Here is a 21,219-nt window from a genome sequence, read left to right as displayed (position 1 = left end):
GCATAATTTTTCTTTCCTAATCTGGAGATTACTAGTATAAAATTATCTTGCTGATAAGAATTACAAGTTGGTATGTTCAAATTAACCCACTATTAAAATTTATTATTTAAATTTTTTAAATTATAATAATTGATTTTTTTCAAAAGCGTCCAATATTAACTTTCACCTAATATCTAATAGAAATCAAATCTGAATAAGTTAATTATTATCTTTTACAATTTTAATTATTAAAAAACATAATGTATACACTAATATAAATTCAATTCATACTTTAAAACTGAAGTTAATATAAAATATAAAATGGAAGAAAAAAATTTCCCTTATAAAATGCATAAGCAAATAACATTGAAGTACACATAATATCTAATATTAGCTTGCCTAATATTAATCTTTTCTGTTTCTCCCAATCCATAAATGAGGAATTAAGTGTCCACTACCATGATGTTTATTTGGATTAAACTACATAGTTCTTGAGTCAAACACATGACCCACATATCATGAGTAGTGGTTCACAAGAACCCATCTCTCATGAGCATGAATGGTCCACATAGCACTCACTACATCTAGGTAATGCTCACAACGGTGAAATTTTAGGAATTCTTAGAAGTCACCCATCCCAATACCACTCCGACTCAAACGTGCTTATCAATGGAGTTTTCCCCAACATCAAGTCCATGTGGCATGCTACCCCATTTGCAAAACCTTTAACCAAAGTTGTGCCTTATGAATTATTCATTATAGAGCTCCTTAGCTCATTCATTAGGCACAACATTTGTTGAAGGTTTTGCAAATGGGGTAGTAAGCGGAGTGGACTTAATCTTGGAGGAAGCTCCATGGTTAAGCACACTTAAATCAAAGTATTACTATGATGGATGAACTTTCAAGAAGTCACGATGCTTCACCCCTATGAGCATCACCCAAATATAATGAGCTAAGTGGACCATTCATGCTCTTGAGAGATGGGTTCTTGTGAACCACTACTCGTGACTATAGGTCAATAAGTTTGACTCAAAACCATGCAGTTGAATCTTTATAAACATCGCATAATTTGGCACACTACACAAACCAGCACCTACTTGTTAACGAATAAGCTTATGATCTCTATAATAAATGGTTAGTACAATACCTTGTCAAGGTTTTAAAAATGTGGTAGCAAGCTAAGTGGACTTGATCTTGGAGGAAACTCCCTGGTTTAATGCACTTTAGTCAAAGAAGTATTAGGATAGGAGAGCCCATAGGAAGTATCAGTGCTTGACACCTATGAGCATTATGTAGATGCAATGAGCGTAAGTAGACCATTCATGCTCATGAGAAATGAGTTCTTGTAAACCACTCCTAATGAATTATGGGTCAATGGATTTCACTCAAAATCTACACCATTGAATTCTAATAAAACATCACATACTGCTAAATGTTTTCCATGAATTCAAAATGCTGATTCAGACTTTGCATTAAAATGTTAAGTGTCTAATCAAACCTCACTGATCATAGGAAAGACTCATAAAATTCCAAGCATGTTTTGGTATGAAAGCCAGCAGAGCAGCAGGAAGTATGCAGTTCACTGATATAAGTTTGTATTAAAATGTGAAGCATTTGGCAAGCCCTCAACGATTATAGGAAAAGCTGGGAAAATTCCAGGTTGAGCTACCTGGATCATTGCATGCCAGAAGACCATCTGTGAAGTATGCAGTTCACTTATATAATTAGATCCTAGTTTTTCTTAAATATATCTTTTTGCCTGTGTTCAAAATGTCATTGTAACATTTATTTAACTAACTGACAAAGCATTCAAAGACAATATAATTCGTTACGTAATGACTCCATGAATATTTGTTTTTCGTCTTTGGACATGTAGTGTCGTGGTTTAAACACTTCGTTGGTGAAGCAGCCACCAAGGTTCAAATCCCTGCGAGACCATTGTGCTTGCAAGGCCTTGTGCCTTCGCTGGGCCATTGTGCTCGCGGATTTGAACAAGTGAAGTGTGGGGATGAGGTCCCCCATTTGTGGCCTCACCGGTTCATAGCTCCGGGTCAAAAGCGTTCACGTGGAGCCAGAGGGCATGTCATGCCAGCGTCACCGGTCACGTTAAAAAGTTTACCAGGCATAGTTTTAAATGAAAAAAAATTAAAAAAATGATATATTTATTTTTCATTTTTTCCATTTATTTGCTTCTTTGTCAGATATATAATTAATCCTCCAATATCAACAGCAAATTGTATGAACAAACAAGCCACCTTCATAGAAAAACTTACCTCAATAATTGAGCCAATTGTTTGAATAATGTGGTCAAATATGCGTGTCCTCTCAGCCTCAAAAGCATTCCAGTGAAGAAGGCATTTGTATATAATACAGGCAGCAACAGGTGTATCATTGCTAAATCCTACATCCTGCTTGACACACTTGGTAAGAGCTTCTTGATTATCCTGTCAGGTAGCAATGCTCAAATCCATCAGGATAGAGTCATAAATTCAAATATATATTCCATTCCCAATCAGTAACCTTGATATTACAAATATACCTGCTGCTTATCAATGATGGACTTTGATTGCCGTGGTTCTGAGAGGACATTATTCCGTTCTCTTATAATTTGAGAGCCAATTGGTGAATCCTAATATCCCAAAATTTCTTTTGTGAGCCAATGCAGGAAGATGAGCAACAATTTCTCAGAATTGAATTTACAATTCAAAAAAGAAAAAAGAGAGGTGAGAATCTTACAAACATAGATTTCCGATCCCCATTAGAGAGCCAGTTAACTTCAGGAATATTCTGTATCACAAAACTCCTGATAATTAAAGTTCATGGTCATAGGAAGTCAAATGAAACCAGAAACAACACAACAACTGAAATATGTCTAGTTGATTCTATGTTCAGACCACCTTTCTTATTTAAAAGAATATAATTCCCCAATGGAAAGCAAATACAAGATACAAATTATTTAGGCAAAGAGTTCAAGCCTTCCTAAATAAAAGAATACAAACTACATCTTTTACCAAAAGATGCATTTGATATGTTATAGTATTCATTTCAATTAGAAGATATAAAAGATAAAAGTAAACCTGCATTGCTCTAAATGAAGAGTACCGTACCTGCATAGTCATAGGGTTTGCACGGTTGCCAAGGACATTAGATAAAGGAACAGCTAAAGCTTGCTGTCGTAGAACTTGATTTTCAGATTCTAAACTTGATACCTTATTTTCCAATCTGCAATATAGAGGAATAGAAAAATTTCAATGGAGAGGAAGTTTGAAGACAAAATCTAATGGCGTGAAACTACGAGTTTCATAAGATGACTAGACTACTTGTACGTTTTATCTTTGATATATAATTAAAATTTAAAGCCCTACTAAATATGGAACCAATGGAAAAATTCTGGTTTGCCATCAATTCAATACTTGTCTTTTATTTATTGCTTAGTTTTTTTCAGCCTAAGAATTGTCCAGAGATCCAGTTCCCTTTTGAGCATGTTCATATATAAAATGACAGCTTGTCCTACCAAGTTCATAAAAGAAGTATACAGGAAGAAAAGAAAACTGCCATATTTATGATACAATCATAAACTGGTCGCATACATATAAAACCTTTTCAAAAAGAAATTAAAATGGCACAACCAACACCTTTGCAACATCTCCTCAAGACGAGCAATCCTTGATTCAGCTTCCTCTCCTTTTCTGATTCTGTCTTCATTTTGTTCTGCGGACATTTCCAATTCTTTTTTTGTCTTGGCATATTTCATCTCCAGTGCCTCCATTGAGACCTGCACACTAACACTGCTAAGCCATAAAGAGACTTAAGGTATAAATAAACATATTAGATATTATGAGATAGCTTTCATACTTGCTAATCACCATTTTCTAGAGCAACATAATTGCTCTGTGATAATCAGAATCATATACATTCAATACTCTTGCAATTTGAATGTAACATTTGTTCCCTTTAATTGCTATGTCAATTGTCATTTTGATAAGAATCATAATCGAACTTTCAATTCCTGTCTTGCCTACATCACAAGTTTAATTCATGGGACGTATTGTTCTTTATATAATTTATAATTAGTTAAACCACTCGTAAACTGTGTCATTGCAAAGGGTCCTATGTGGTTCATGGATAAACATTAAACGTGTTGGTTGAAAATTTTGTACACTTGGGGAAATATACAAAATTGTGGTTTCAACCACAGAGAGTGAGTAAAACTCTCCTAATTAAGGGAAGGCTCCCCCTAGCTAACTACAACTTTGAAAATAAAATAGGATGGGACAACAATCTTTCTTCTTCTTTCAAGAAAGACAATATCCTTTTCTCTTCACTGGAAAAGTGATAGCGATTTGATATAAAACAGCAGTAACAACTTTCGAAATGAAATGAGAGGAAGGAAATAAAGTTTCCTGAAAGCTCAAAGACTTCCGTCACTTCTTTTGGGACAGAACAGCAATATCAAGCTCAAAGACTTGATTATGTGAAGTCCTATCTACCCTTTTTTATACTAATTCTATTGAGAACAAATTATAACAACTCAAAGACTGGAATATCTTATTTTTTTCTATTTCAAACAATGGGTAGTATAAGCTCAAAGACTCATAGCTATTTCTCACAAAATCTATTCCTAAATTCTCTTAAGATCAAGTGAAAGCACAAAGACTTACAACTTCTCTCAACAGAATATTTATTTTAATATATATTAACCTCAAATACTTGTAGCACAAAGACTGCAAATCAAATGTGATTAAGCTCTTTAAGAAACACTTGCAAGAAAGATAATATAGAACACAAACTCAAGTATGTAGCACAAAGACTCAAAGCTTGAGCAATTTCCTTCTATTCCTTTCAATTCTTGAATCCACACATGAAAGCTCAAAGACTTCTTTGCTATAAATTTGGCAGAATTTTTGCTTGCTTTCCAGAAAGATAAAGATTACAATAGACCCCTCAAGTATTTATAGAAGAGGAGCCTTGAGAAAAAGGTGGGAGGATCCTAACTAACTTGAGAGATTCTCTCAACCACCAAGACTTATTCAATAACTAACTATGACTTATTCCAACTACAGTCCTAATTGAACACAACTTGTAGTTGCTTTACATGTAATTACAAAAGTGCAAGTGATGAGTTAACTTGCAATTACAAAGTTATTTTTTACATGTAACTTGTCAAAACAAAATTACAAATGTATAACTAAAACTATCCCATGTGTCTAAAGACACGACTCTAACCGCATCATCCTTTGTCTATAATGATCTTCATGTCGCTTCAGGATGCTAGAACTTGAAGTATTCTGGATTGGTAAAGACATCTCGAACCGGAATGGGAACTTGCATCCTTGTCTTCTTGCTTGGGGTAGTACTATCTTTTCAGGAGGGAAAGGGTTGCCTTCCTCTTTTCATGTCATGACCATCTTTGTCTTGAAAGCATTCTATGCTCTCAACCATGAATTGTTGTTGTATCTCTTCTTTGTATCATCCTTCATTATTGAAATCTTCTTGCAAAATAAGGCCCATGCCTTAATCCATTGATTTGGTAGATCGTGTGTGCAAACCGAACTGACAAGGGAAGGGATAAATTGATGCAAAAATGGGCTCACAAGTGAATTTCGGGTTTTGGAAGTTGCATTACATGTGTGGGAAAAACAAGAGCATTAACTTGCAATTGTGGGGAACAAACATGCAACTTCATATGTGTAATGGATAACTACAAGTTTGCACTTGTAATTGGACCTTTAGAACTCATTTTCAAGTGTTTTTTTAGTGCATTTTGGACCAATTTCGGATTCTGGATGGCTGACTGCAAGTAGACTTTAAATGGGGAAAATGAATGAAGGTGTGAAATGAGTGGATGAAATGGTGGGAATAGGGATCTTGATATGAGAGAAATGAAGCTTATGACCAAAAACAACAAGTGCGGATGGTTATGAATGGATTTTTGAAGAACTTTTCCATGTTGATCACATGAAAAATGGGAAGAACTTTTACTTGTAATCAAGTTTTAAAAACCCGATTTTGAAAGGATGAATATTTTCCAATTTAGAAACTTGGAGTTTCACCAAAAGATGATTAAAATATTCCAGCCAAAGGGGAAGGTCAATTATTTTCATCCTACTTGTAATTGGGATTTAAAATCCCGAATACAAGTAAAGAGGGAAAATGGGGAAGAACAATGCAATTCACAAATTGCTATCAAAGGGGAAAATCTTTCTCACAAAAACTGATTTTATGAAAGAGCAAAACAAAACTAACAACTATCATGAAGAGAAAGAATCTTTTATAGAAAAAAGAAAAAGATTCAAACCCTAGCCACGTTTTTGAAAAAATGCCATATGTATCAAAATGTCCATTAAAAGCATGAAGAATCGGTCAAGTAAAGCACCCAACCTCCACGCCTAGGCAAGACAAGCCAACACGATTTAGGAAAGACAAGATTCGTGGCACTTGAATGAGGCAAATTGTGGCATTTTTCAAAAACGTTTTTGCTGTTAAAACCCCATAAAACCAGCGATAATGTCTTCCAAATGGCATGAAGAGAGTTGGAAAATGCATGAAAATAGCAAGGAATCCAAAACGCCTTCCTCCTTGAATTTCTCCACAAAAATCGTTGGAAATCTTCAACAAAATCCTCCAATATTGCTGGTCGGGTTTTTGGGAAAGAACAACAAGTTTAAAATTGCATGCAATAAGGAAAATCGGGTTTTTGAGAGCAAACAACAAGTTTAAAATGTTACTTTTCTCTCAACAAGGCAAAATCGGGTTTTAAAAATCTAATTGCAAGTTTAAAATTTCATTTTTTCCATCAAGAAGGTAAAATCAGGTTTTAAAATTGCAATTACAAGTATAAAATTCCCCAATTTGCACTTTATGGAGAAAATTGGGTTTTTTGGGCAAAATAGCAAGTTTAAAATGTCACTTTATTTCAATTCTAGGCAAAATTGGGTTTTGGAAAGAGATGTGCAAGTTACAAATTACTTGTAAAGGGAAAATAAAATCCCTACAACAAGTTTTAATAACTTGCACATATGTAATAGAGGTTTAAATTCCCTATTACAAGCAAAAGATATTAAAGTAGGGGTTTTAGAAAAGAATTACAAGTTTACTTGTAACTTATCCAAAAAATCCCTATTTTAACTTAAAAAGCCAAAAAGCATCAAGGGGAAAATAAAAAGCAAATTACAAGTTTTTATTTTTCAATAAAGTGCACTTGTAATTAGTCAAAAATTTCCCTAAAAAGACCAAAACAATGGAAATCATTAAAACTTACAATTCAAGAGAAATTTCCCACCTGCAGTCATGGAGAAAAAACCCGAAATTGAAGGAAAGACATAGCAAATGAATCCCGAATGCGACGAAATTCGAAACGTGGTTCGAGGATGGACTGAGGATTAAGCCAGTCCAAGGATTAGTCGAAATTCTGCCTTGGGAAGCGTGCCATAGAGTAAAATTTCCATTTTTTCACAAAAATTTCATGTAATGGTCCTTCATTTTTTAAAACAAAAATGAGGACAACAAAACGTAATAATTGAAATACGGAAAAGGAGGTCATAAAACACTATCAAGGTGTTAGTATTTGAAAGGGCTGACCACATGTAAGGGAGGCCACATATTTTAAAGACTGGCTCACACATTTCACCCATCTCCCACAATGCATATCAAGAGAGCTCAAATTTTCTAAATTTGAAACCCTCATGAGACAAATTTTGGATAATAAAAGCAAGGTGCATATAAAAGATTAAGAGAACTCTGTCCTTTATGATAGATATGGCAACCAAGATATGGCACTTTCTCCAATCTCCTTTGTATGCTGCTGCTCCCTCATGATAATCAATGTAAAATACAAAGAGGACACCAATGGAAGGATTAAACAAAGACCTGGGTCACATAGACCACCACATCTGCCTTTTCATGTATTATCTCCTCATTGCTGTTTCCTCTGTCTGTCACCAACATAACAGGAAATAAAAAAAAGTTTTGGTTCAAGTGACTACCACATAGGAACAAAACGAAAACAGTACGATGCAAACAGTTTTCAAAACTTTTATATCCACAACCAACTCCTCATTGCTGTTTCCTCTGTCTGCCACCAACATAACAGGAAATAAGAAAAAGTTTTGGTTCAAGTGACTACCACATAGGAACAAAACAAAAACAGCACGATGCAAACAGTTTTCAAAACTTTTATATCCACAACCAACGCAAGAAAAAAAAGCATGCAGTGTTCTATTTTCGGGCCCACATGGTGCATTTGAATAACAGCCACAAAATAAGAAGTCAAATGAAGGAGAGACATACTTCTGAAGTGGAGAATGGAGGACAACCAATGAAAAAGAAATGGTGCATGGTCGCAGGCACCAGAAAAGACTCAGAAGCATACACCGTGTGAATGGTAGTGACATAAGACTAGATGCTCAAACAAAGGAATTGTAAAATCTGGGAAAGAACATTGTTTTCTCAGGTTCATTAATGAGCAATAGTATGGTAAATGAAATAAAAACATTTGGCCAGCCTCTCTGTGATAGATTATTGCTATTAGAAAGAAATTTCACTGTGAAGGACCTTCTTTTAGCATACCTCATGAGCAAAAAGGATGGGGATCAATCAAAATTTCAGCATACCTGACATGAAGAAGCTTCTAAGTGCTGTTAGCCTTTAAGTTATTGACTATTATCTTGGTTCTGTTAGAAGGGGACCTTTCTCTGGAGTCACTGTTTTCTTGCTTGCAACAAAAAAAGGAGCTTATTTGAATTTAAACTTGATGAAACTTCAAGTAAAGTTCTGTTTTCAGTTGGACTCTGGAAACATATATTACCATCAATCGATAAGGAAGGAAAAAATATATTAAGGAAAATGTATTCACTATGTTAAGGAAAGAGGGGTTTCTCCTACTTCATAAAAAGAAATTTAATACACAGGTTGCAGCTGAAGAGCTTCAGGAACAGAGATTCAAAGGATTTCAAGAAGTAAACATGCAGTTTTCAATTCAAGAACAAGAAAGGCCATGTATTTGGTGGATGACTATGAAGTTGGCAACCAAGAAAGAAGACTTGAATGAGTTAAACTTGAACTCAATGTATGATATGACCCCATCCGTTAAAGTCACATTAGTTTGATGTGATCCCTAAACACAAGATAAAATGATTTCTAGCTCTCTTTGATGCTAATCTAGTCAGTGAAGTACAAACACAGTATGGATACAAGGGAAAAATGAATTGATTTTAATTGATGACTTGTATAGAGCATGTGTAGTTGAAATCCATCAACTGCCAGTCTGCCACTCATAGAGCCCACACATCTATCTCTTTTCTCAAATTTTACAAGTACATGAATGTTAGGGGGTGGTTCCTTTCTTTTTAAAGTACCGATCTGTGGTGAAAACTGAAGATTGTTCTTCATTCTTAACACAACTACTCTCAAGAAACTCTCTCTCCATTGGATAAGTTTATATCCTACGTGATAATAACACTTACTTGCAGAGCTTTTACTTGGACACAAAACTTAAAGACTCGAGGGAATCTAAAGGCTTTAATTTCAAAGTGACTTTTCATAGCCACTTTATATTTTTGAAATGACCAAAAATGACTAAGTGACTTATCTCACTAATTGGTGCCTGTCTCACTCCTTACACATCTTTCTCGTCTTTGTCATCACCCCCTACTCTGCTTTCCCTCCTCCTCCTATTTTTATCTTGCCTCCAAGTCTCTATGGCTTTATCCCTTCCCACTCTTGCTTCTTGTCCTCCTTTGCTTGTCCATTGTTTCTGCATTTTCTAACCCTTCATGTCTCTCCATATCTTATTCTAGCTTTCTTGTCCTCTTTTGCTTGTCCGTTGTTTCTGCCTTTTCTAACCCTTCATGTCTTTCCATATCTTATTCTAGCTTTAGTTTTTCCTCTCTTTCTTCATTTTATTGTTTCCTTTTGGTTATTATTTTTACTTCATTGTTTTTATCTTTATTATTAATTCCTATCATTGTCGTTTTCTAACTTGGTACCTTTTGTTACCTATTCATTATTTTTTTATTGTTAGCTTGTTCATTATTTTATTATTGTTAGTATATGACTTGATATTATTAGTTCATTATTAATATTTATTATGTTTAGTTGTTACTTTTGTATTATCCTTACACTAATATTATTAAATCTTTAATTTAATAGCATATCATTATTAATCTTACTAATTTTACATGATCATTATTATTTTTCTTTTGATAGGTAAATTGCAGTCAAGGGGACTGATCCCATTATATTATCAGGAAAAAAGTTAGAAGTACACACATTTTGGCTATAACCAGTAATATTTAACTGGAAGCCATACATTATATTTTACATAGTTGAAAAACTCACCAAGGCCCGAAAAAAAAAATCAGTGAAAACTTGGCAAAAACTCGGCAACTTAAAAATTTGTTGCTGTTCTTTTGGATTTAACTGCGTAAACTTTTATTTGCATCAGAAGAACAACAACAATCATTATATACTGTGCAAATCTAATGTCTCAGAACTTAAAAATTTGCTTAAATTTAATTAGAAATGCATTTTTTTTTCAAAATTCAATGAGGAGATGCATCCAATGAATCAATAAATGAGTACACAAAATAAACAAGCCAAGTCTAGATATATTTGATTGATTTAAATGCAAATTGGGTACAAAATGGCATCCCCATGTGGAATGCTAATGGCTGGTAGCCTGATAGTCTGAAGCAAAATTAAAATAACAAATAGTTTTTGTAAAACTAAAAATAAATACAACATTAAAACAGTTTACACCTTCCTCTTCCCAGCTCTAGTAAACACTAGGGGAGAGGTAAAACTAGAGGGTCTAGTCCTACGAGTCTGTGTGGCTGCGCCTCCTCGCACGGCATGACTGGTTGTGGCTCGACCTCCATCCTGGATGTATATGTCGTTGGCACTGGCAATAACTCGTCCTCATCACCCTCAACCTCCTCATCCTCCTCAATGTTATCCAATGTGAATCCAAATCCACACCCCTCCTTTACCATAGCTTGCCTCTCCAAATCTAGATGTCATCCTTGGTAAACAATGGAGGCTACTCCTACGATGTCCAATCACTATAAAGATCTATATCATCCAAATCAATTGGACTAGCTGGTGTTTCCCCTACCTTCCTTGTGCGCAACCAAAGATTATATTGTACAAAAACAATGTCATTGAGGCATTTCTGGGCTAACTTGTTCCTCTTCTTCGTGTGGATGGCCTCAAATAAGCTCCAATTGCGCTTACAATTGGATGAAATAAAAGGCTAGCATAAGATTCAAATGGCAAATTTTTGGAGATTTGGGATATTTCCACCCCAATTTCACCACCAAGCATCTAAAAGAAAATATTAAAGAGTTAGAAAGCAAAGTGAAAACATATTTTATCAAATTATCAATAGTTGTAACTTGTAAACTTGTAAATTTGGAATTTGTAGCTTGTAAGATGTATGTGAAAGACTCCAAAAATTATACCTAGGGTTTGAGTGGTTCTTCCTCTCTTGGCTAGCTTTGAAGAATATAGCTTACTGCTTGCTTCTTGGTAAGTTTCCAATTCAGCCACAACGAGGTCTCTCACTTCAAGCTCAGGTATCATCCTCCAAATGCATGTAGTAAGGCCTCCATGACCTCTCCATTGGGATTTGAGTAGGAATCCGAGAAGAAAAAATGAGGGTTGAGTAAGCATCCTACTATATAAATGGGTTGCTGGAGTTGATTGTTCCACCTATCAATAATTCCCCATATGGGATCAAATTTGAGTCTGTCCCCCTTGTAGTAATTTTTGATAGACTCATTGGCCCTATCCATGGCCTCATAAAGATAACCCATTGGAGTTTGATCCCTATCTACCAAGCGGAGAAATCTAACCAAAGGTTTCGACACCTACAAATGAAAAAAAAAAAAAGATTAATCATTAAAGTTACAAATTAATAATGAAAGATTTGAATCAAAAAAAATTAAATATTCAAGTTTTAAAGTTACCTTCACAATCTCTATAGCTCTTTGTGCAAATATGTTGCCAAAGACTATGCATGCAACACCCTCTCTTTTAGGCGTCCTTGAATAAGTTGAGTCTAGCCATGTTTGACTCAAACATTTGTTTCAAAGCCGTCAATGAACCAAAAATGCTTTGCAACATTAAGAAAATTGTTGCAAACCTTGTGACACCTGATCTTACCAGCTCTTCCCTTGGGCATGTTCTCTCATCAAGCGAAGAATTCAAGGGTGATTGTAGATGTATTTTGTGATCCTCCATGCATCTTGTACAACTTGCGTCACCCAATCTAGTTTGCTTATGTCCTCCAAAAGTAGGTCAAGGACATGTGCTACACAAGGTGTACAAAAAAGAGTCATGTGTTTCTCTTGGAGGATTCTACTAGCCACCACATATGCTGATGCATTATCGGTTATTATATGCACCACATTTTCAACTCCCACCTCCATGACAACTTGCTTCAACATTAAAGCAAAGTTTCAACAGTTTTCACCTTGTTGGAGGCATCCACCGATTTGAAGAAAAACATATTATTCTCGCAAGCAACCAAAAAATTAATGATGGTGTCATTTTGCCATTTGTCCACCCATTGGAAAGAATAGTGCAGCTATATTTTTTCCATTCCTTTCTTTGCTCTTCCAACACTTCTCTTTCCCTATCAACTGCATTCGTGAGCAACCTACAAGTACGAAGTGAAATTAAGTAAACAATTTTGACAAAAAAATATAGCTTAAATTCACCAAAAATTATTAATTAAAATGAACATAAATTTGGTCTAAATTTTAAAACTCAACATAATTTATCAAAACTAAAAGTAAAACATTTAAAAATTAAAGCAAGTGGACTAACCTCCCACTCAAGTCTCTCCGAGAAGGCGCCTTGTAGCCTTTTCCCAAAACTATCAATGCAGCAACCAAATTAAGCCAATAAAGATTGTCTATCACATTGAAAAGGACATTATTAAAGTACCAAAAATCAGCGCATGTAATGTCTACATGCTCATGCACCTCCCTATTCCAACCACTTGTCTCCAATGATGGTTATGCTCCAAGTGTGTTTTTGTGCACAAAATCATCACCTATAGATTGCAACATTGATGGTGGTGCTCTACTAGAAGTAGTTAAAGTGGTGCCTGAGGTGGTTGTGGATTTGCGGATATGTGGGCCACAAAGAGAGCCCACTATGCCCTGAAGTGTTTCTTCTTCTTCTTCTTCTTCTTCTTCTTCTTCGAGGTTGATTGGACCACCTTGAGATTCAGCTATGGATGCCCTCATAGCTAAGTTTTGCCCTCTCCCTTTGCAACTTCCCTTCCCCAACTGCAAGGCATTAATTTCTCTTTTTATTTCCTTTGTGGCCCCACGACAACCCCTACTATCACACTTAGTGAAGACTGCAAGGTGGTATTTGAAGCGATTTATGCTGCCATGAAATAGTTTCACATTTAATGCAAATTACTAATTCTCTTTTTATTTCCTCTGTGGCCCCACGACAACCCCTACTATCACGCTTAGTGAAGATTGCAAGGTGGTATCTGAAGCAGTTTATGCTGCCATAAAATAGTTTCACATTTAATGCAAATTACTAACCCAAGTTTTTGTCCTTCAAAGACATCCTTCCAAGCCTTGTCTCTAGCACCTTTAAGACGAGTGCCTACATATCCAGATGGGCATGTGTCTACTGATGGGGCAGAGCCTAAAGTTGAACCGGTTGTAGAAGATTCTATGTTTGCCATTGTAAATTTACCTACACATACAAAGTGAAAACACAAGATAATATTTTAATTAAAAAATTTAGCAAACAAACTAAATTAGTTTAAATAAATTTAGACAGTTGAAACTTGAAAAAAAAAAGTGTTAGGGTTTAATTTGTTTTTGAGAAGTTAATATTCATGAGAAAACAATGATAAAATTAAAAAAAATTGTCAAAAAATAATGTTAAATCTTGTTCATTGGACTCTAAAGACATTTAGAGTACTTAGGAAAGGCAGTTATTGATTTTCTATAAACCTAGATGCAACCAAAAAGAAATAAAATGTTTTAAAAAATTAGAAAACCTACTTGGGAATCCGATTTTGCTTCGAAATCCACTTCATGTATCCTTCAAATCAATTAAAATTGCTTCAAATGACCTTCAAGAAGCCTGGGAGGCTGTTTTTTCTCTCGAGCGGCAAAAGAGAGCAAGCAAAATGAAAATGAAATGCCCTTATTGCTGTCTTGGGCCTTTTTTGCCAGTGTGGGCAAGTTTTTAACTCATGCTCATCAATCTTTTTGCAAAAACTCAACAAGTTTTTCACAAAAACTCCGGTGAGTTTATGGCAAGTTAGCTCACTGCCAGAAAAAATAGAGAGATTTTCAAAACTCGTTGAGTTTTCAGTGACTAGTGAAACTATGATATTTTATGCTTCTATCTATACAATGCTAGCTCCATCTACAAAGTCAAACAAAATTGGAGCCTTCTACATAAACTACATTCCATTTAGAGCACTATAAAACCAAAAACTTTCTATATACCTACTCATTCCCATGGCCGCACACATTTCAACCCATATGTTCCTCATTTATATACTCCTACAACAACTCAAGACCCTTAGCGAGCTCCAAACTGAGAATCTGTTTTAGGAACCGTACACCATTTATGGTCGTCTATTGATGTCGAGGAACATTGGAATACATGGACGTGAAGAGCAATGCGAACCTTTCAACCTCCATCCCCCAAACATTTGATTTGAAAAAATCAACAAGGATGGGAACCCCTTACCTTCCATAACCATCAACTAAACATCCTTCAAGTCTCCCAGGAACTACTTGTTGATGAGCCTTTTGCATAAAACCCCAGTCAATTCCAACGATTCTCCCAAAATCCAAAATAGAGGTCAAGAACATCAATCAAATGTCCATATTTACTTCATGCCTGTAATCCATCACCATGAAAGCCACCCCCAGCACCCTTTTAACAACATGCGAAATCAACCATGATGGGTTTTGAACACACATTTAAGTCTCTTAGCTGTGGTTTCTCAAAGAAAAGCAATTTGTCTTCACGAGCAAGTGAGACGAATGGGAATGTCCATACCTGTTGTTCTTGAAACCACACATGTTGCACTATGAATCAAATGAATACACCCATTCTGTGTTATAATCCCATTACACCACATCACACGCACAAGTATTCATGAAATTGAATGCACCTTGACAAACTTGTTCTTAGCCAACTTAAATCTTTACATCAAGCAATAAGTGAATGATTACATTGAATGTTATAATTGAGCACCTATCAATGTGTTGTTTGACTCTTCATGATTTGACATAATCTCCATTTGATCAATGCCATCAGTAGCCAAGTTTGCAAGATAATTGGTCACAGAGTTGGCCTCGCGATATATATGGTTTGTTATATAATCATCAAACTCCAATGCTATGTCAATTTATTTTCCCAATAAATTTCTCTGTCTCCATCATTGTATAGTTTTTCTTCTTATTGCATTGACAACAATAAAGGAGTCACCCTCAATTTCGACTTTGCATAGTTTTAGTGTGATGTCCCCATCCTAGTTAGGGTTTTAGAGTTGATGAGTTAGCTTATTTTCAAGACCCTTGTAGGCTAAAAGGGTATGGACAAAGGGTCACTGGGGCAATGGATGGAGGAGGATGTTCTTCAATTCAGGGTTGGGTTTAGTTCAGGCTTCTTTTGAGCAGTTTCTGACTCTATTTGAGGGATTTGCTATTTATAGCATTTGGGCTATTTATAGATGGGAAGTTGGTTATTTTTAGACAGGCCCCTGGTCACATGGGTTTTGGGAGCTTTATCTCCAGCTTCTGACGGTTCATCTTTTGGAGTCATATTGAGAGATATTAATTTTTCAAGGAATTATAGGCAATATTTAATTAATGATGTTTATCATAAAGTCACATTGACTTTTTAATAAAATATTTCACTTAAATTTATTTAAGTGACTTATTATTTTTCTCCATAGTTGGGCGCCCATATTAAAAGTGTTTTAACACTTAATGATATTTTTCAAACCCTAAAAGAAACCCTAATTAAAAATCATGGGTTTTTGCATAAAGCCGCCCCCAGAGAAATCAAACTCATTAATTTGTTATCATTTAATATCTCTTCCTCTCTGGGTTTTCAAGCTTGAGGGTTTCAGACTAGATTCTTCATTGGAGAACATCTATTCTTCAATGCATGGTAATGGTGAGACTGTGAAAGATCAGTTGAATTGTTGCAGCTGTGGTTGGCTTCGTTTAGATGTCAAATTGGTGATGATTGCAAGCAGATTTGGCTTCTTACGGGGCAGATTTGTTGTAGGTTTTCTTATTTATTGTTATTGCTGTTAATTTTCTGTGGTTTGGAGGCGTCCTTTCCCAAACACACAACTTTCTCATTAAATTGGCGCCATCTTCTATTGTTTGGGCATCTTATTATTAAAATAAGAGCAGATCTGAATTGTTTCCTGAATAAAAATCAGAACGTTGTAAGTTGCTGATTTAATCTTTTCATTTCAATAAATTGGCTAAGGACCTACAGGTATGCTTCTAAAATCTCCAATTTCTTGTTTCAACTGATTATTTCATGTATTATTTTCAATATGTGTTGAAAATTAAGAAACCTCTTCTGCAAATTTTGTCTATTTCTGAAAGACCATCTTTAATAATAAAAAAATCAAAAAGAATTACAAAATTACAGCAGGTTGAAGAATTGAACCAGCAAGGGTTCATCACAGTGGTATCAAAGCTCTGATACTGCCATCCTGGAGGGTTAGGGGATTTTATATGCATCACCAACAGTTTGGGCATCACAGGTTTTATACCCGCAAGAGATTCGGTTCTCAGAGAAACCAATTTCATTTTGGTCAGAACCAAATTGAAATTATGGGTGATAGGAATGAAGAAGCCACCAGAAACACTACACAAAATGATGACAACGAGGCAAGGGAGGTCATGAGAGGTATAGCATCTGGACAACAACAGGTAGCAACAGTGTCGCAACAGCTAACCACCGCCATACAACAACTTTCAATACCTAAAGGTAATGATCTGAATCAAGAAGAGAATGGCAGTGTTGCTGGTCATTCCAAAGCTCATGTGACTAACACATGTACATATGACAAACCCACACGCCCCACTTTTGTCAGAGCTGAACCTGAAGATGAGGTTGACTCCGAAGCTGGAGATGACAGGGGTTTTGGTGACAATATCTTGGCAATGCATGATGAGTGGGATAGATTACCACAGTGAGTTCAGGATCACCTTAGCTTTGACAGGTATATTAGTTAGAAGAGAGATCATAATAGGAATTCGAATAATCAGAAACCTTGGAACAAAACTAATGATCTCAAATATGCAATCAACAAGCTCACACTTTCAACTTTTCATGGCACAGTAGAGTTACAGCCAAATCTTGGATTAACAAGTTGGATATTGTTGTGAGGTATTCACACATCGCCCCATTGCAAATGGGGACCCTCACTTTTTGCTTTCTAGGGTTAGCTCTTTTTAGTTTTGTTGTTGGTCGTTTTAGCATCTTAGCCTTTGCTTTGAAGGGATTGAATTTCTCAAAGATCATCAAGTCAGGTGGATCTCCTCAAGGTGGAGTGGAGGTCATGTTAGTTGAGTGATTAGGGGTTATTTAGATCATTCCTAGGGTTTTTGTGTACTATTTGGTCACACTTCAAGTTGCTAAATCAAACCTTGGTTGAATGCATAGTGTCCTCCTAGGTCCCGTACCTTGCCAAGGGTCAAGAGCGAACTTTGTCTTTGAGTCCCGTCCTCTCGAAGGTCATAGAGCGAAAATTACATTATAGGCCCTGTCCTTCAAAAGTACATGAAGCGAAATTTTCAACTTGGCTTGTCCTTACGTTGGACATAGAGCAAAATTCACCTATCTTGTCCTTGTCCTTTGAAGGGACAGTGAGCGAGCTGCACTTTGAAGCCTTGTCCTTAGGAGGGTTGGTGAGAGAAGCTTGTTATAGGTCTTGTCTGTAGGTCGGTCTTAGAGAAAAATCCTCATCATAATCATGGAGCAAGCTGCGATCTGTTTGATATTTTCTTGTTGATCATAGAGCAACCTTGAGTATGTGTCTTGGATCAAGCCTTGTCCTCACCAAGGACAGAGAGCGAAAACCTTATTTGTGGCTTCTCCTTACCTTGGTCTTAGAGCGATCTTGATTTATGTCCTTACTTTGGTCTTAGAGTGCTTTTGATTCTTGTCCTTACCTTGGTCAAGGAGCGAAGTTTGTTACAAGTTTTGTCCTTAGAGCAGTCATAGAGTGAAATTCTCCTTAAGGATGGTAAACGACCTTCTTCATTAAATCTTGCATCAGCATGAACCGGATTCATCTACAAGTTTTGTCCTTAAAGAAATCTTGGAGCTAACTAAGTTTTAAGACCTATCCCCCTTGAGGTCAGGGAGCGAATTTTCAAGGTTATAAGGCTGTCCTTAGAAAGGACGTAGAGCGAAAATGTTAATATTTTGAACCTATCCTCAGGATTGTCACCAAGAGCGAATTTGATTATAGGTCTTGTCCTCTTCAAGGTCTTGGAGCGAATTTGTCTTGCCTTGCCTCAGTTTTTGAACGATTTGAATTTGTCCTTGGCAAGGACGAAGAGCGAAAAACCATATAGGGCATGTCCTTCAAGAGGACACACAGCGAAGTGATTGATATGTTTTGTCTTTGAGATGGTCATGGAGCGAATTCACTTACTATAGGGCTTGTCCTTAGAGAAGACCTTGAGCGAAATCCTTAACTTGAGTTTGATCATCAAACATATGACCCGATTTGATAAAGTATACATTTTTAAGGGGCTGACCAAAGCAAAGTTATAGATCTTGTCCTTAGGATGAACATAGGTCCTGTCCTTCAAGAGGACCATTAGCGAATTTTGGATTTAGGTCTTGTCCCTGGGCTGGTCAGAGAGCGAACCGATTGCTTTAAACCTTGATCGATCAAATCAAATGATGCAATTTAATTTTGGTCTTGTTCTTAGGAAGAGCGAATTAATTATAGGGCCTGTCCCTAGGGAGGTCATAGAGCGAATTTCACATCTTGACTTGTCCTTACCAAGGACAGTGAGTGAACTTTCCCATATAGGTCCTGTCCCTAGCAAGGACATAGAGCGAATTTTCCAAGGACATGTACTTCACAAGCAAGTCAAAGCGAATTTCAAAGATGTACCTTGCAAGAGTTTTAGAACGAATTTTGTATTTCAAATTCCAAGAAGAGAAGTTCAAGGTAAGAAGTCGGCTATCATAAAGAAGCTTTTTGTTATTTATTTTACCAAGTCGGCCTATTACTCCCAAGGACATGTCTCTTACCCTAAATCGCATATAAAGGGAAGGTCAAATCAATCATTCCAAGCATCAATTCAAACATTTTTCTCTCCATCAGTGGCAGGTCAGCGAAATACTTCAGCAGGACAATGAATTTGCGAATTTCATCCAGCATATAGGCGAAATTGAATATTGAGGATGCGGGTCTGATGTCTTGAGAAGGCAAATTTATCATTTAAGTATTGAGGAAAAGCGAATTTGCTCAGCTAGGAAGCCTATCAACCAGCAAATTCATTTTTAGACAACCCAAATTTGCTCAAGGATATTCAAATCACCCAATGAACTTATTGATTGCAATCATTCAAAATCAGAGATTGTGTCAAGTTAAGAGATTATATAAGCTATATATCATATGAATTTGATACTATACTTGCTTTGTTTTGCAGGTATAAAAGGGAAGATCATGCAACCACCATAAGGCAAGAGACACAAGCAAGGATGGAGGGAAGACTCGATCATGACAAACACTTCCTATCATCACTATGCAAGACCAAGGACAAGATACAAGGGGACTACTTCAAGAAGCTTCAGCAGCATCAAGAACACCTCAATTGCATGAAGAAGACTTAAAGTACTAAGCACCTACAAGCAGTATCGGGTTATCTTCAAGGTTTTCATTCTATCACATCGACATGGAGAGATCATAAGATGGCGAAGGAGAGATCGTGCAATCACTCCAAGAAACACAAGTAAGGATGGAAGAAAGACTTAGCTATATCAATACTTCCCATCACCACTACTTTGAGCGAGCTAGATAATGTTGAGTATCAAGAGATATCTCTCAATATCCCTTCATGGTGACAAGTCAACTCTACAAGTGCAAGTTGAAGCGACATCCTAGTCATCGTCCTAGCCATGTAGGGAACCTTCCTAGTTCTGCCCTCAAATTGTTGATTAAGGACTTCAGGAATATTGTCAAAAAATTCTGATGTAAACTTTTAAATTACTGGTATGTGGTTTCAGTCTGGTATATTGGCTTGAAGATTATGATAAAATGTTCCAAAGACTTATAAATCAATGCTACAATGACTAAACTATAATCTAAATGCAAGAATGACTCATCTTGAACTTTTACAATGCACATATATGACTTCTATATGCAAACTAATCACCTACAGCCAAGTGACATTTCGTCATACAATTGGCATGCAAACTAGAGTATGGAAATGAGAGCTACAGCCATAAGCATTTTATCGAACATTTGCCATGCAATTCCTATTATGAAATGTTGACTTTCAGCTAGGGACATTAAGACAAACAGTTATCTTGCAAACTGAAATAAATACTACAAATATGTCATGCAACTCCTTTTTATTGATGTCCCAATTACCACAAATATGAAAGGGCCAAGACTCTTGGCTTACAGCTGAATATGATATGAAACAAAATACCCAGGTCTGAGTACAATGGCAGCATACAACCAACTTCGAATGTCTATTAAATACTGAAATTAAATGCAAGAGAACCTGATCCAATGAAGCACCTACGTTGTGGGGAATGTAGCAACTCAAATACCATGTAAATTGTGAAGCAACATGTGTGGCTGTTGCTGCTATAGTGCGGCCTCCAACAATCATAAATTCTGCCCAAATTTCAATGTCATGACAGCAGCAACTAATCTGAAAATGAGCAGCAATTAAAACCCTTGAAGAACCCTTGAGTAGACTCAACTAAGATGCAATATACTGTAGCGATTTACTATTCATGGGTACTGTAGCGCACAGTTCATGCGCACTGTTCACGACACTGTAGCAGCAAATAAACCCTCTGTATGATGTTCTCAGTCTGCCATATAAATATGCCCTCAGCTATGCCAATAAATCTGAAAATAAATCCCCAATCAGCACAATGTCAACTTCTGGATGAAGCCAACCCTAGGAGCAACTTCAGATGAATATCTCACACCCTCAGATTGCTGATGCAATGAAG

General features: G+C 36.2%; 1 protein-coding gene across 1 annotated transcript in view; it reads right to left on the bottom strand.

Annotated features, from left to right (window-relative positions):
• LOC131038390 (myosin-11) overlaps positions 1-21,219 on the bottom strand; it is a 298,247-nt gene that overhangs the window by 52,871 nt on the left and 224,157 nt on the right. The window contains exons 25-29 of the mRNA XM_057970810.2: positions 3,615-3,754; positions 3,087-3,201; positions 2,716-2,766; positions 2,519-2,608; positions 2,253-2,423 (exon numbers count right to left, since the gene is read on the bottom strand). Coding sequence (XP_057826793.2) covers positions 2,253-2,423; positions 2,519-2,608; positions 2,716-2,766; positions 3,087-3,201; positions 3,615-3,754 — 567 coding nt within the window. The remainder of the gene's footprint in view (positions 1-2,252; positions 2,424-2,518; positions 2,609-2,715; positions 2,767-3,086; positions 3,202-3,614; positions 3,755-21,219) is intronic.

This window comes from Cryptomeria japonica, chromosome 2, assembly GCF_030272615.1.
Source record: "Cryptomeria japonica chromosome 2, Sugi_1.0, whole genome shotgun sequence".
Classification (NCBI taxonomy): Eukaryota; Viridiplantae; Streptophyta; class Pinopsida; order Cupressales; family Cupressaceae; genus Cryptomeria; species Cryptomeria japonica.
Note: the sequence above shows the minus strand (reverse complement) of the source record. Positions and strands in the feature narration are given on the sequence as shown.